The 14,628-nt window shown below is 54.8% G+C and overlaps 1 protein-coding gene across 2 annotated transcripts in view; it reads left to right on the top strand.

Moving 5' to 3' along the window:
- The window catches only part of DPF3 (double PHD fingers 3), a 259,412-nt gene extending 249,418 nt beyond the window's left edge, over nt 1–9,994 (top strand). For both annotated transcript variants that reach the window (XM_072839187.1, XM_072839184.1), the window contains one exon: nt 333–9,994. In XM_072839187.1, the coding sequence (XP_072695288.1) occupies nt 333–403 (71 nt within the window). In that variant the 3' untranslated portion in view covers nt 404–9,994. The remainder of the gene's footprint in view (nt 1–332) is intronic.
- Nucleotides 9,995–14,628: the final 4,634 nt, after the last annotated feature.

Raw genomic sequence — 14,628 nt, 5'->3', positions numbered from 1 at the left:
GAGGACCAAGGAGATGTTTCTTGGTCATGCAGACAAAGCGGTGGGGAGGTGTCAGCTTCCAGGGGAACCAGCCCAGGCCTAGTGCTGCCAGTTATATTGCTGTCAAGGACAGTGGGGGTCTTTACAACAGTTCAGTGGATCGCCTCTGAACACTTAACTATTTTCTGAGGAGCGCTCACCCTCTGCCACGAGTTACAGACTCTGGCCCACTTTCAGGCCTGGGCCTCGGTCTCTGAACTGTGAAAGTCAAAGGAGAAACGGCACTTGCAGGAGTGAGGGCCAAGGGGTGGGACGAAGGGCAGCTGGTAACTAGGGCATCTTGTTTCTTGTAGGAAGCTGGAGCTGCCACCTGTGCTGGGAACTGCTCAAAGAAAAAGCCTCAGCCTTCGGCTGCCAAGCCTAGGGCCCCGGGTCGCAGACTGTGACCTGCTGCTGGAGAGGCTGAGGCAGAGCCCACTTCACACCGGATCAAGTCCCCACTCCCATCTATCCAGACAGACCGACTGTAAGGAACACCCGTGGTCATGGAGGGCATGGACATGTGGAACCGAGAGGGTGAGGTGTCTGCTTACCCCCTACACGCAGGTTCCAGTACTTCTGTCAGCCCCTCCTTGCTTCCACCAGAAGGATCTTTCACGTTTGAAGAACACCCCTGGCCCCGGCCCTGTGGAACCCCCTCACATTTACCCCGGCCCTGGTTCCCATTTTAAGGGAAGCTGTTTTGTGACCACCGATCAGTCACTCACGTGTCGTTTGGTGTTTTCTATCTATTGTGTTCCAAGAAATCTTCACGCAGCCTCCCGCCTCCTGCTTCAGCTCTTTATCCTGAACTCAGCAGAGGGACAAAAGGCTGTGGAGAAGTTGTTATTTATTACCAGCCTCCCTGGAAACTTCTAGACTCGGAGTCGGGAGGCCATCTTGACGATGAAAATCCCTCTTTGTTCCTTGGTCTCTGTGAAGAAGAAAAGCGGTTTTCTGGACCCCTTGCAGATACACCTAGTGGTGTCTGCAGCCAGGGGGGTCCCCTGATGGGGCTGGCGAGGGAAGTAGAAGTGCTGAGGGGTGGGCAGAGACATTGGGAAGAAAATTCAGAGGCCCTGCCACAGCCGATCAGTAGTTGTTACCCATCGGGAGTGGCTTTGCAAGGGGTCAGGCTTTTGGGGTTCCTTGACCTTCGGAGCTGGGACATCCTTGAGGTGAGACAAGCCACAGCCTATGGCGGGGGAGGATGCTGAGGCTCTGCCTCCCAACCAGCCCGGGTCTGGAGCTTTCCCTGGTGGGACTCAAGAGCCGGGAAGGCGGGTGAAGGCTGCGCAGTCCGGAATCTGCATGTCGGCACAAAGGACTGCAGCTCTGCAAAGCCCTTCAGTACTGTTTTGGCACCACAAATTCCTTTTCCCAAGTAATTTCTCCTTCTACATGGTGTGTGTTTGCCACTGTCTACTGACACCGGACTCTGGAGATTTTAGGACGGGGAAGAGAGGATTGTCACCTAAACAAATAACGGGGTGATGGGGTGATTTATGATCACGGTGGCAACGGTACAGAATCCTCAGCTTGAGGGCTGCTCTTGCCCCCCCCCCACCCCCCAAACTCCCCAATTATGTGCCGGAGTCTTGTTTTCCAAAGATGTTTTGAGAAGAAAGAGGTGGGAGGCTGAGCTTCCGAGAAGTCTGCGTTGGAAGTCAGCCCCGAGGGCGGGAGCGGCCCGGGCTGTCTTTGAATCTCGGTGGCAGTGGCAATGGCAGCAGCACACAATAACTGACACATTTCTGGAAAAATCATTTGCCCAAAGGGCAGGTCTCGGCAGCGGACCCTGGCGCATGCTCGGCTTCCCTGAAATCAGCTCCGTCCCCGTGGCCCGGCCCTTCCAACAAAGGCCGAGGTTATTTTTACTCCTCCAGCTCCCGAAGAAGCCCCTGGGGGCTCGGGCTGGTTGGGCCACTTCTGCCCGCCTGTCGCGTCAGCTCCACCGCTTGGCAGGAGCCTCCCTCCTGGGCTAATTGCTCTTGGCCAGTGGACCCGGGGCGGCCTGGCGTGGGGCCGAGCCACGCTGGACCCCCCAGTCCCTTGCAGGGTGACTTGTGGCAAGAGACGGGGTCATCTCCTGAGGGGGCCTGTGGCCTCCAAGGGAGCTACACGCCTCCCTAAAGATCTCGTTTAAAGGGCCCCGTCCAGATGGGATTTTCATCTTCCTCACCAGATACTTCCTTCCGCCTCCTGGTCGGGAAACCTGTTTGGGATTCCGGAGGTCCGGGAGGGCTTGGGAAGCTGCCGCACCATCTTGTCCCCTGTTTACCCAGTGGTGTCACATCAGAGGAGCAGATTTCGTCTCCCAACTGCTCTGGCTGGCTGTCCTCCCACAAACCCCAAGTGGGGTGTCCTCAAAGGCTGATTATTGGTTTTGAAGATCACTTTGACTTGATTTTAGAAAAAAAGTTAGCAAAATGTTCCCAAATGCCACAATGGCTTCAAAGTTTAAAAAGCAAGTCTGAAACCCCTAGCTGTCGTCCTGCTACTTGACAAGTCCTCTTTGGAGTGTGTACAAATTCCTTCCCCACCTCAGTGCAGATGTTGGGGTGGCCCTGTTCTACCTCCATCGCACCTGCTGCCACAGAAGCTGTGAAGAGGGATTGGGCCTTGCGAGGGAGGGTGCTGTAACCCAGCAGTGGGGATGGGGTTGGGTGCTCCGGGCTCTGGAATGGACGTAAAGAGGGTCCAGAGTCTCCTTCCCAGTTGCATTCCCTATAGGATGGGTCCAACTTCTTCCCTTTTTGGAGGTCTCAGTTTCCCCATCTGGAAAGTGGGGATAGCAAAGCCAGCTTGTGGAACAGCACTTTTGGGGTACTGCAAGCAGACAAAACCTCCAGAGTCCCATTTATCACTTTTTGTACTGAAACAAGGAAAGGGATGGTAAACTTCCAACTGGTCTTTTCCTGAACCCCAGAGAATGAACTAGAATCATGGGGTGCACGTGGATGATCAGGGCTTGAACCTCATTCTGCCCACCTATGAAACAGAGATAATAATACTTGCCCTGCCCATTCCACGGTGACATTGGGAGACTGAAGAAAGCATAATGTTATATAAATAACCACTGGAAAGCAGGGCCTTCCAAGGGATCCCAAATGATTTCTATACCCCCTTCTTGTGTGAATTAGCCAAGGTTAGATGCCTTCTCAGAATCTCCCTTTTGACCAAAATGGGTTTATGTTTTAGGGGCTAGGCTGCCTGTGGACAGAGCCAATAGGTCAAAGCTGTGACAAGGACCTGCGCGTGGGTCTCCTGTTGGTGGGAGGTGAGGGATTTACTCTGGGGTTGGGGATTTCAGAAAGAAGATTCTTGGGATACTCCCTTCTAGATCATCACGACCTAGAATGGGGAGCCACCTCCTGGAGAGGGCTATAATTCAGTTCAGTGTAACAGGCACTTAGAAACTTGGATGTAGAGCCCAGCTCTACTACTTTCTGGCTGGTTGACCTTGGGCAAGTGACTTCACCCGTCTGAGGCTCATTTTCCACATCTGTAAGGTAGGGAGATACGGCCCGTCCAGCAGATTGTTGCCGGGATTAGCACTAGTGCTGCTGAAGGGCCTGGCATGGGGCCTGGCGTGATGGAGGCCCCCGCACTGTGGTATCTCTCGTCACTGGGTCCAGAGGCCACCCGGTGGAGATAATGATGCCCTTGCCTGCCAGCTCGAGTCCCTAGAATAGCCAGAGTGCCTTTACTCTGCTTCACCCCAATATTGTGGCTCCACCTGGCCAGAGAGGAGATGAGGCTGCAGGATCCAGGCCAGAAGCTGAAACCCTCTGTGTTTGAAACCCCGCTTTTGGGGCCTGCAGCAAATCCAGTGCAGGTGACATTGTGAGGATATCCAGACAAGGCCTCTGCTAGGAGACTGACATTCAGATTTCCTCCCCCCACCCCCCATCCCATGACTTAAAGCACCTAGAGCAGGAGCCGGGGGTCCCCAGGGCCAGGTGGGAAGGCCATGCAGGCTGCAAGGAGTGGCTGCTTCCCCAGCCCGCTCAGACGCGAGGCTGGAACTAGGGTAGTGAGCCGTGGGTGGGTGGGAAGGAGGCCAGATTCCTCCAGAGCTGGCGAAGATAACAGGTTTTAAGGTTGGGGGAGGGTTTGGATTTCACAGTGATGGTTTCATGATACCCCGGAGACTTACACTCGTGCTGCATTTTAGGCTTTGTGCTTTGAACACAGCACGATTCCTCCCGGCCCTCCCCTTTAAAAGTTCAGATATTTTAAGGACGAAAAATGAGATGATTATTATTACCTTTCCTATTGGGGCAAGTTTAGGAGACAGACCTGTGCTCTTGAAGAGAGATTACTGGCAACTTCAGGCTTTAGACTCAGAGGGCCCCTGGTTTCCTCTTTGAGTCTGTGGTGCGTGGGGGAGACCCCCTGTACCCCCCTGCTGGGAGCCCCAAGGACCACCTTCCCTGTCCCTGGGCTGGTTCTCAGCCTGCTACATGTGCAGGGACAGCAGCGTCCCTTCCTCTCTCACTCCCTGACACTCCTCCCCAGTGCAGGCCCCTCCTCAGGACGTGCCTGTGTCACCCCCACCCCACCCCCACAGGGAAGGGCTGGCTCCCTGGGCCAGAGCCATGCTCATGCTCCCAGCAAAGACGCCCAACATGCCACAGCTGACTCCTTTTCAGAGCTGTGCATTGATGTCACCTGTAGTGGGTTCGTTATTGTGCAGGAGGAGGGAGGAATGGGGGCCCAGAGGAAGGAGATGGGGAGGGTCAAAGGTCCTTCATGTCAGGCGAAGCCAAATGAAGAGAAGGGAGAGGAGGGCACTTGAGGAGGGCCCAGAAACCTGATTTACACTTCGAAGTCCTGGAGCTAAATACCTAAAGGATGTGGGGTGGGGAGGCAGAGTGCTGCCAACTGCTAGGGTGCCTTGGATGTGGGAGGATGAACAGAGCCCCCAGATGGACAGACTGGGGGCTTCCTTCGAGCCTCTCAGCAGCTGCTCTTAGGAAGGCCTGGCTGCGTGGCCCCCTCTCCATACTTTCTGCACAGGCTGCCGGGAAGAGAGGCCCAAAGGAAGCACCTCCAGGAAACGGTGATGGGGAAGGAGGGGGTCTGGGCCTGGCCCCGTCCTCCTCCAGTTGGTTTCCTAGAATGAATGGGGGGCTCCCTGTGTGAGAGGAAAGGTCTGGAAGTTGGTGGATTCCCAGGGAAGGCTGTCTCTGGGCTCTGAGTGAGGCTTGGCCGTGTCCCCACAGATGGCTGAGACCGGAGGTAACTCCCTAGGATCCTATGCGGCTGTGGGGTAGGCGGCGGGTTCGTGGATAACAGGGGGCAGAGGGTACAGGAATGCTTCTTGGTCAGGCCCTTTGTTCACAACTGCCTTCCTTTCTTTGCTTCAGTGCCTTGAAAGAGGGTCACTCCAGGGTTTCTCCCCTCTTTGGCCCCACCAAGAGAAGGAAGCGTTTGTGCTGATGGTGACATTTCCCAGGCCAGGCCAGAGGAAGGCAGGAACCAGGACTGGCAGGCAGCCAGAACCCTAGTCGACAGAGATATAAATACTAATGATGACCTCTAGCCCAGGCAGCGAGCAAAGTGGCCATTCAGGACGGCCCCAACCCACTCTGGCGCATACATGCTGCCGGGGTGGGAAGAGGGGGGGTCCCCGTAGGACTTGGGGGAGGCCCCTGAGCCCCTATGTTTCCCCTCTGCACCCTCTCCAGGTTATACTCACACCCACTGCATCCTGTTTGCCTGCCTCTCTGCATCTCCATTATTTCTATCGATGTTATCAATATTGATGATGAAAACAGAGACACACACGCACACACCCTTCACTTAACAAATGAAAGTGAACCTTCTGTGTTGCTCCAGGATAAGAGGGAGAACCTGCTTGTCACAGGGGATCTTTCCCTGCCGTCCAGCCAGGCCCACCCCAGGTCCCAGCCCCTGCACACTTCCGGGAGTTGTATGGGGAGCCTCAGGCTCAGAGGGCCACTGGCGCATGGACTCCTTCCCCTCTTCCCTCACTTCTGCTTCTTTGGGGAAACAGGTTTAGCAATGGATGTGGACTTGGAAGCAAAAGTCTCAATTCTGCTGTCAAAGGGATGAGCAGATTTTATGGCTGGAATTGGGATTGCGGTTCTTATTGACTTCGCCCTTTCGTGTTTACTCCCCGCCAAGACCTTGGTTCTCTTCTTGCATGGCCTCCCTCCTCCTTTCCTGCACCTGCCCCCCCTTCCCTCCTGCCAAGATGCTGAAGGGTGGGGTGATGATGAGAACAAGCAGCAGTACAAAAGGAAAAGAAAACTATATACCCCCTGTGTATTTTCAACATGTAGCTGAAGAGGCCTAAATTAGGTACTAGGGAAAAAGGAAGGAATCATTGCTAGATAACATGTGAGAAAAAAATAAAAAATAAAAATAAATAAAAATAAAAATAAAAACATGTGAGAGAATGAAACCATAGAATGGTTAGCTCAGAGCAGAGGAGGTGGGAGCAGGTGGCTGGAGAGGGGGTGGGGAGACAGCAAGCCCTAGCATCTGGTCCCTCTGGCATTTGGGAGAGCAGAGAAGTCATGCTGTGGCAGTAAATGGTCAGATGCTTTGGGAGCATTTGTGTCTTTGGCTGGGGAAAAGGAGAGATGTCCAACCTACTTGCTCACTACTCATCTGCAGGTTTGCCCACAGGGTGTTTTTGCTCTGAAGGAAAATGAGCCCATTTCTTGGCCACCAAGAGGGATTGCTGGGCAGGCCGGTACTGGCTAAAATGCTTGGCAGGACACCCACTCTGTGCAGGGCAACATACTAGGTCCTATAGGGGTTAGAAAAATAAACCACATCCTGGCCCAGGCTTCAACCTGCTTTTGGGTTCCAAAATTACACTCTCCCATGGCATTCTGATCACATGTCAGGTAGTGGATCATCAGGGAAGGTGTGTGTTGACCTAGGTCCTTCTTTTTGTGTTCATGCATGTTCATGGATTGAAGATGAGCTGGCTAAAGTGTCCAGTTGTTTCTACTCTCTGGGGGTTGAGGGGAAGAACACAGTTGACCTCAACCTAGTTGCTTGTGTCCATCTGCCCAAGCACTGGCTGCCCTTGGAAGGTGACCATCTTTACCATGAACCTCAGCGATGATGCAGGGTTGGAGTGGGCCGAATGGCCAGAGGCAACAGAGGTCATGCCCTTCAAATGCTGGAGTGGGCTCCTGGGGTGGTGAGTGGGGAGGTGTAATTGGCAGGGCCTGATGAGAGCTGGAAAGTGACTCCTTTCACGGTCTTGTCCCGTCCCCACTAGAAAGAGCAGAGGAGAATGGTGGGATGAGGGCCTCATGCTCAGACTGGGTGAACTCCCCCGGAGACCCCCACCAGCCTGTCTCGGCCTCCTGCATGATTCAGGTGTGGCAGCAGGAGGTGGGCATCGGGAGGGGCCCAACGTTGGAAGCATTTCCAGCAAAGCTCGTGTGCCCACCTTTGGCCAGGTGCTCATCGGATCCTGACTTCATGCTTCAGTAGACCCACTGTTGTCTGAATCTATAGCATCAGGAATAAACCATTTGCTCAATCTCCCTTTTCTCTGCACATGTGACAGCCAGATTTCAGCTCCTCGCTATTCCCTGAAGCACTCACACTGAGCTCGCCTTCAAGCTGGATGCCTGGGCTCCGGGGAAGGCACGTATCTGCCCCGGTTGGGTGTTAGTGCGGAGCTGGCCTGAAGCATCCCTTGGTTTGTCTGCTGGGGGCTGGGGGAGTGGGGCGGGAAGGCTCCTTGGGGTCCCTGGACAGCACCTGGCTCCAAGGAGGCAGAATTTTGGTTATGTCTGTGAGAGACTCGGGGACATAAGGCTTTCATGATGCTGGGCTGCCAGGCTGGTTTTAAAGTGCTTGAGAACCTGCAGTGTATTCTAGGCTTTGACCCACTGCCCATATGAAAGCCTTCAGTTCTTTTGAACCGAGCCTCCTTTGAATGACCCTGATTCACCCTGTCTCTTGTGCTGGTGGCAGGGCAGAGGCAGTGGGGGGGGGGGGGTCATTTGACTTGGATCCCGTCCAGGCCAGACTGGCAGCACCACTCCCAAGCAGCCGGCTTCAGACTCTGAGCCCACTGGTGCCCCGAGCTCCATGAGGGATGGACCCGGGAGCGGGAGAGCTCTGCTGGCCCCGTGGGCTTAGCCTGGAGACGGTCTCTCCTCCCACCTCCGCTTATGTAGACTGTCAGGCTGAGAACGGTCAGCTCAGACCCCCTCCCAGCCCGACGCTGACCCACTAGACCAATTAGGAAGCAGACACTGGAAAGGGAGACTGGCCTGTGCATGTGACACATGGACTGGTGCAGGTAGGTCCACCCACCGTGTGTATAGGCTGAGGGCAATTTTAAAGCCCAGTTTTGAGAACATTCTCTTTTGAGAGCCAAGAAATGGAGCATCTCTGCCCAGAAGCCAAAAGAAATTGCTGTCCTTCTAGTCGCTGGATGCCCTGCTGTGCTTCTCCTCAGGAGGAGGCTGGTTCTGGTGGCTTTGGTGATGACTGCCACCACATACGAAGCCTGGAGTTCTGGGTGCGCTGGGGTAGAAAGGATGAAGAGGTTCTTTACAAGGAGGTGCCTCCCCAGCTCCGCATAGGTTCTGGGAAGGGCACGGAAGCCCTTTGGTTGGCTCAGAGTTGGAGAAGTGTGGGAAGGGCTTGGTCTCTGCTGCTCTCCCTGCTGGTGAATAGACCCTGGGTGCCTTGCAGCCTCAGGAATTTACTGCCCTCAGATGGCTTGGGCTGTATTTGGAAAGGATAGCCCTGGAAATGTTCTAGTGACCTCCTATTGCTATGTCTCCACTGATATCTCTAGACCTATAGACATGATGAAACTCAGAGTCACTTTCTTCCAGGTATAGGCACGAGAGAGAGAAGCCTTTTCAATAGCTCATTGCCATCTTTCCAAAGTGCTTTCTTGTGTCTTATACTCTCTCACCCCACCCCAATCCCGCCCCAGCTTTTCTGAGACTCCTAGTCATACAAGAATGGCTGAGAGGGCTGGCCTTGGCGGTAGAAATGCCTGCTACCAAGGGTCTTCCTTTATGTTCCCTTGGACTCCCTCCCCATTTGACCTTGGGTTCCAACACTGCATTACCTCCTGCTGACTGGACAACTTAGGGTTTTTGCCTTGAGCTGCTCGGGGACATTGGACAGTATCCAGAACTGAGGAGGGCACGGCTTTCATGAGACTGGAGAGCAGGGCTACAGGCTTAGGAAGTTGTACGTAATGGTCTGAAGAAGAGATTCCCCATTGGCTCCTCTGAAAAGCAACCACAGCAACAGGCAAGCCAACAGAAGCCCCTTGCCCCACCCCTGACTCTTTCAGGTGTGATGTGATGTAGTCTCAGTGTGTAGGTGTGTGTGCACCCGTCTGCTCCTCCCTCCTGGGGTGCTCTCTTTCTCCCGTGTGTCAAGTCCCCCCTCTTTTGTGGCACCCGAAGTGAAGAGTGCTGTGCTGTTTCTGCCCTCTCAAGGGATGTATTAAGATCTCTCGTGTTTCAGTATTGGAGGGGAGGCAGTGCCACCTCTCCCACTGTCCGAAGGGGACACGCAGGTTCTGTGACTTCCCAGAGAGCTGGTGTACTGTGAAAGTTTCCAGGAAGATCTCCAGGTTGGAAAGAGCCCACATCCTGATTTTGGCTCTTCAGGAAGGCTGCCCCAGGAACCAGGACCCCTCCCTCCAGGACCCCTCCCTCCCTTCCTGCCTTTGCTCCTGTCCTGACCTGGTTCTGGGAGGAGGGCCTTGGAGAGTCAAGACCTGGAACCACCATAAGGTTGGCATCAAGCTGTCTATCTTGGGGCCCCCTGGACTTCCCAGCCCCTTGCACGTTCACAAAGACTGAGTCACAGGCCCCGTCCCTTCTTTGCTGTGGTTAGTATCTTGTTCTGTGGTTGGTTAGCAGTGTTGATGACCTATGTAGCAAAATTTTTTTGTCTGCAATTTAGAGAATGTGTAAACAAATAAAAGGCTTTAAAACTCTTGGGAACTTTTGGTGATTTCCTATCCCCCTCCCCAAAAAACCAATTGGAAACATCCAGCTCCTGTAGGAGCAGGGCTTTTTCCCCTTGGGGTATACAGTAGGACTACACGTGTGCATGTCGTGTGCGCGTGCTTGTGTGCACGAGTGTGTGTGTGTGTGTGTGTGTGTGTGTGTGTGTGTGTGTCTCCAGAGAAGCCCTGGTGCTTCCATGTTTGCAAGCAGACTCCAGGGGCGATACGGTCCAGTTTGAGTCTCAGTCGCTGCTGGTGATGGAATTCTGACCCCCACTAGCTCTGGGGAAGAGTCAGTCCCTGCAGCTTTCGCGGGCACAGCGGGCAGCACAACCTAGAGCTTCACGGGAGGAGACCCCTTGGAGAGAACCCCCTGGAACTTCTAGGGGAGGGCAGGTGGATGATTCACAGATGACTCATGGCTGAGGTGGGGGAACGGGGTGGGGGAAAGAGAGGCCTCCGGCTGGGGGCCCATCTAGAAGCCAGCTGAGTCATTGGCCCTCCCTTCTCAGGTCAGAAATCGCCTTCCATAAAAGGCAGTGCGATGGCTGCCCCGAGCAAGAGCAAGGAGCGGGAGGCTTTAGCGAAGACACATCTGCCCCCAGAGTCTCCTGAGCCTGCTTAGCAACCGCGGTAAAGGAACAGTGGGACTCCTGCACCACGCAGCCCGTGGCGTCCTGAGGCCGCAAGCTAGGAGTCAGTCTTCTAAAAACAAATTTAAGACAAATCACATAAAGCCTGTCCCATGTGCCAGGCACTGAGGGTCCCCCAGACAAGACAAGGCCCTGCCCCTCACAGGGCTTACAAGCCAGACAGGTAATAACACAGCACATGACGATGGGGTCCAGTGGGAAATGGGGGAGCTAGACCTGAGCAGGGACTGCTGTGTCAGTGGATCAGTGGGCTTGTAGGTGGGACCTACTTGGGCTTCCCAGTAAGACATGGGTGGGCATGGCCAGGTCACTTTTTGTCCCTCTGCTGGAGAAGTGCTCTCCTGGTCTCCAAGAAGTCACGGCGCACCTTCAGCCTTTCCTGTCCGAGCCGAACCTGGGGTGGGTATTTCTAGCACAGGAGCCGCGGCTGCTACTGCAGATGTGTGCCATCCGGCAGGTTGCTGAGCCATCTCTACAAAGGGAGTGATGTCCTCCCCGCCTTGAACCGGAGCCATCTCAGGTGAGATGTTGAACACTGATGCCAGCATTGGGGGCCTGTGAGCTTAGGACAAAGTCCAGGCGGGAAGAGGTGGTCCAGACCCCCATGCATAGGCCTTTCATCTGCATGGATGGGGGTGAGGTGTCTACTTTGATCCCAGGAAACCCAGCTTTGCATCCCAGCCTCATGCTGCCAGTTGTTGGGAGATGCATGTGGTCAGCTGGGCCTGGGAAAGTTCTCTAACACCGCCCAGAGACCCATGTTGCTCTGGGGAGTCACAGGGATGGTGGAGGGACACTGCGTTACCTTCGAGCAAAGCCAGAGCAGAATGGATTTCCTTTGTTCTTTCCTCATAAGGAGGAAAAGAGACTAAGAAGGGGCCAAAGGCACAGCTCCCCACGTCAGAGAGAGCCTGAGGGTGTGGACCTGTGGCAGAGATACCACATGGTCTCCCCTTCTTGGAGCAGAGTGGATGCTGGGAGAGGAGTCAGAAGCTCTAGGTCCTGTGTTATCTAGCCCGCTGATGTCTGACTTGTGTAGACACAGGCACGAACTTCCATAAACTCAGCAGGTTTGGGTAAGGAGCTAGCAGATCAGGGGCATGTGCACACAAGCACCCGTATCCATCCTGCAGCCCCGAAGCCCAAGCTCCTGGCCTGGGTCACAGGCCCTCGGGGGTGGCTAACACAGTCTGTCTCCACGCAGCCCCACGGAAGGGCAAGCTGTAGGCCAGACCCAAGGAAGCCAGAGGTTTAGGTTGTTCTACGACATTGGTCTTCCAAGTGAACTCTGCAGAGGGCTTCTGGGAGGGCCTTTGGGGGCAGGGGTGGGAAAAACATTCCTGAGCCCCAACTTCCCCTCAAGCCACTGATCAGCACAACTCCAATGTCATCTATTTCCTATATTACTGGTTCTGCTGCTTTAATAACCCCCATAATTTGAAAGCATCTTTGGGGCTCCAGGGGAGGGGCCCCAGGGGCATCCCTGAGGCTGCAGAAGGCAGTGTGATGATGGGAGGCCATCATGGGCCCATGACCCTTTGCCAAGTACAAAGAGAAACCATCTCTGCTCCCAGCTTTCTCCAGAGGGGGCTTCTCCCTTGGGTTCCTCTAGAGCAGAGCAGAGGAACGCCGGTGTCATGACTTGGAGGCTTCACTTGCTCCTCTCTCGGGGGTCCCTGCGGCCTGCAGCCCTCATCACCCTCCTTCCCCCACTCCCCGCCTCCTGCCCCCCAGCCTGGCCTACCTGGTGCTCTGCTGTCTGCTCTCACCTCCTAGTCCTAAGCCCCAGCCCATCAGTGCTTTCGCAGGGCCAGAACAACAGCGCGCTCCCAAGGCGGGTGGGTTGAGAATGTTCGGGCTAAACTTGAGGTAATTAGCATTGTTAATGCTCGTTCTGTGATATCACAGCTGTGAGCCTCATTAAAGTGCTCTCCAGGGGGAGGCAAGCCGAGATTCAGGTGTCAGCTCCGCTCTGCGCACAGCGCCCGCTGCCATCTCCAGGCCTCTGCTCAGAGGCCCGTCCCCAGCCCTCCTGGGCTCCGGCCCCGGTCTGCTGGCATCTGGGCCCGCTCTCAGCTGCGCCTGCCTCCTCCCGTCTCTCTCCAGCAGAAGGCTCTGTCCCTTCCACCCGGACAGGGACACCGGGGAGCTGCTGTCCTCTCAGCCCCAACTCAGCTGAGAGAGAGAGAGAGAGAGAGAGAGAGAGAGAGAGAGAGGTGTTCTAGCCCTGCCTGGGGAACAGGGCTGTTCCCTCCTTCTCTGCTGGGCCCTTGGGCCCTCGGTGGAGAAAACCCAGGGCCTGGTGCCCCCACCCCACCTCCTGGCTGGGTTTCCCCAAGCTCAGCTCGACTGGCATCTGCTGCAGAGGCCCCTCCTCAGAAAGAAACCCGAGCCCTTCTGGTTTTAATTTCTGGGATTCCTGATGCCTGGGAAGGGAGGCAGGGGACAGACTATTTGCCAAACAGAGAAATATGAAACGCTTTTCAACCCCCTGGAAACCTCGAGGAAAATAATGCAGGACCCACCAGGGACAACCACACAGGCTCAACCCCAAACAGGGACAAAACACAATTCTGCAGAGCCTCCCTGGGGTCTGGGGGTGCAGAGGAGGGCCGGTGTCTCCTCTTTCCACTCCCCTTCCACCCTGGGTCCTCCGTGTCCACAGAGATGCTTGGAGGGGTCAGCTAAGACATCTTTAAGGAACATAACTTGACTGTCTTCGACGAGCCACAGACTTGGAGGACACGGAGCTCAGTGTTACCGTTAGAACCTCTCAGTGGGAACCAGGGGTCAACTGAGGAGTCAGTTGACAGTACGAGTCAACATGTACACAGATGACTTGAATTCAGGATGAGATGACAGAGGTAGGGTCCTGAATAGACACAGTGGGGGAGAACATACTAGGAAGGGCTGGGCACCTTGGGGCCGAACACTGAGGGACATGTGGACCTTCCATTGCAGTGATGTGGAATTTGGGAGTGGGCTTTCCAAGTGGAGACAGGAATGAGACCAAAGGCCTCCTTTAATCTAAGGATGGTGGGCTAGCCTGGGACCTGTGTACTGGGCACTGGGACCCTGGCTGCCTCCCAGATCTGGGGGAAACTCTTCCATGGAGCCCTAGTTGCCAACAGGGCTACACTGAGGGCCTCTTCTGAAGCTGAGAGCTGGTGCTGGAGGTTCTCAGAGCCCTTAACCTGTGGGAGATGAGCAATTCACCTGCCATTTTGGTTGATGTGTGGGCTTCAATCCTTGCAACCCTTATACTCTCTCCCTGCCCTCTGCACATCCTCCCCAAGGATAGCTCCTTAAACTATTCCCAGCTCTTGAATCTTTGTCTGGATCCTTTTTAGGTGGGTTTTCACAATCCTCATTTCCCACAATTACTCAGAACTTCTCCAACCTTCCATTTTGCCTTTTGTCAATGTGTCTGAGCTGTGTTCTGTCTAGAAGGCTGCCATCCAAGCTCTGGGCCCTCACCATCTTCCATTTCTACTCTCTCCACCTACAAAAACTTTTAAGGCTCAACTCGGCCCTCTCTCCTTATGGAGCCTTTTCTGACTTGCCCAGGGAGGATCTGTTCCTTCAATGGAGCCCCCACTATGTTTGGTACATGCCCCTTTTATAGCACCTGCCTCTCCCTGATTCATTTGTCAGCTTTCTTGCTGGCATCCTCCACCAGACTGAGCTCATTGGGGGCACACTGGGTCTTGTTCACCATTGAATCCCAGCTTCCTTGGTACATACTCAATAAATGGATGGATGGATTCATGAATGAGTGAATAAATGAGCGAGCAAATCAGAGTAAATGGGGTGGGGCAGGGAGCACAGTGCCTTAGAGACACAGGTCTTTTCCCCTCTGGGGCAAGGCCTTGGCAAAACCAGTAGCTGGTCCTGTGCCATGGGCCCTGGCCCCTGTGGGGAGGTGGCTCTATTAGGTGGGAAGGACTGGGTGGCCGGGCCTCTACCCAA

The sequence above is a fragment of the Canis lupus genome, chromosome 9 (assembly GCF_048164855.1).
Source record: "Canis lupus baileyi chromosome 9, mCanLup2.hap1, whole genome shotgun sequence".
Taxonomy (NCBI): Eukaryota; Metazoa; Chordata; class Mammalia; order Carnivora; family Canidae; genus Canis; species Canis lupus.
This window is presented reverse-complemented; position numbering and strand designations above follow the sequence as displayed.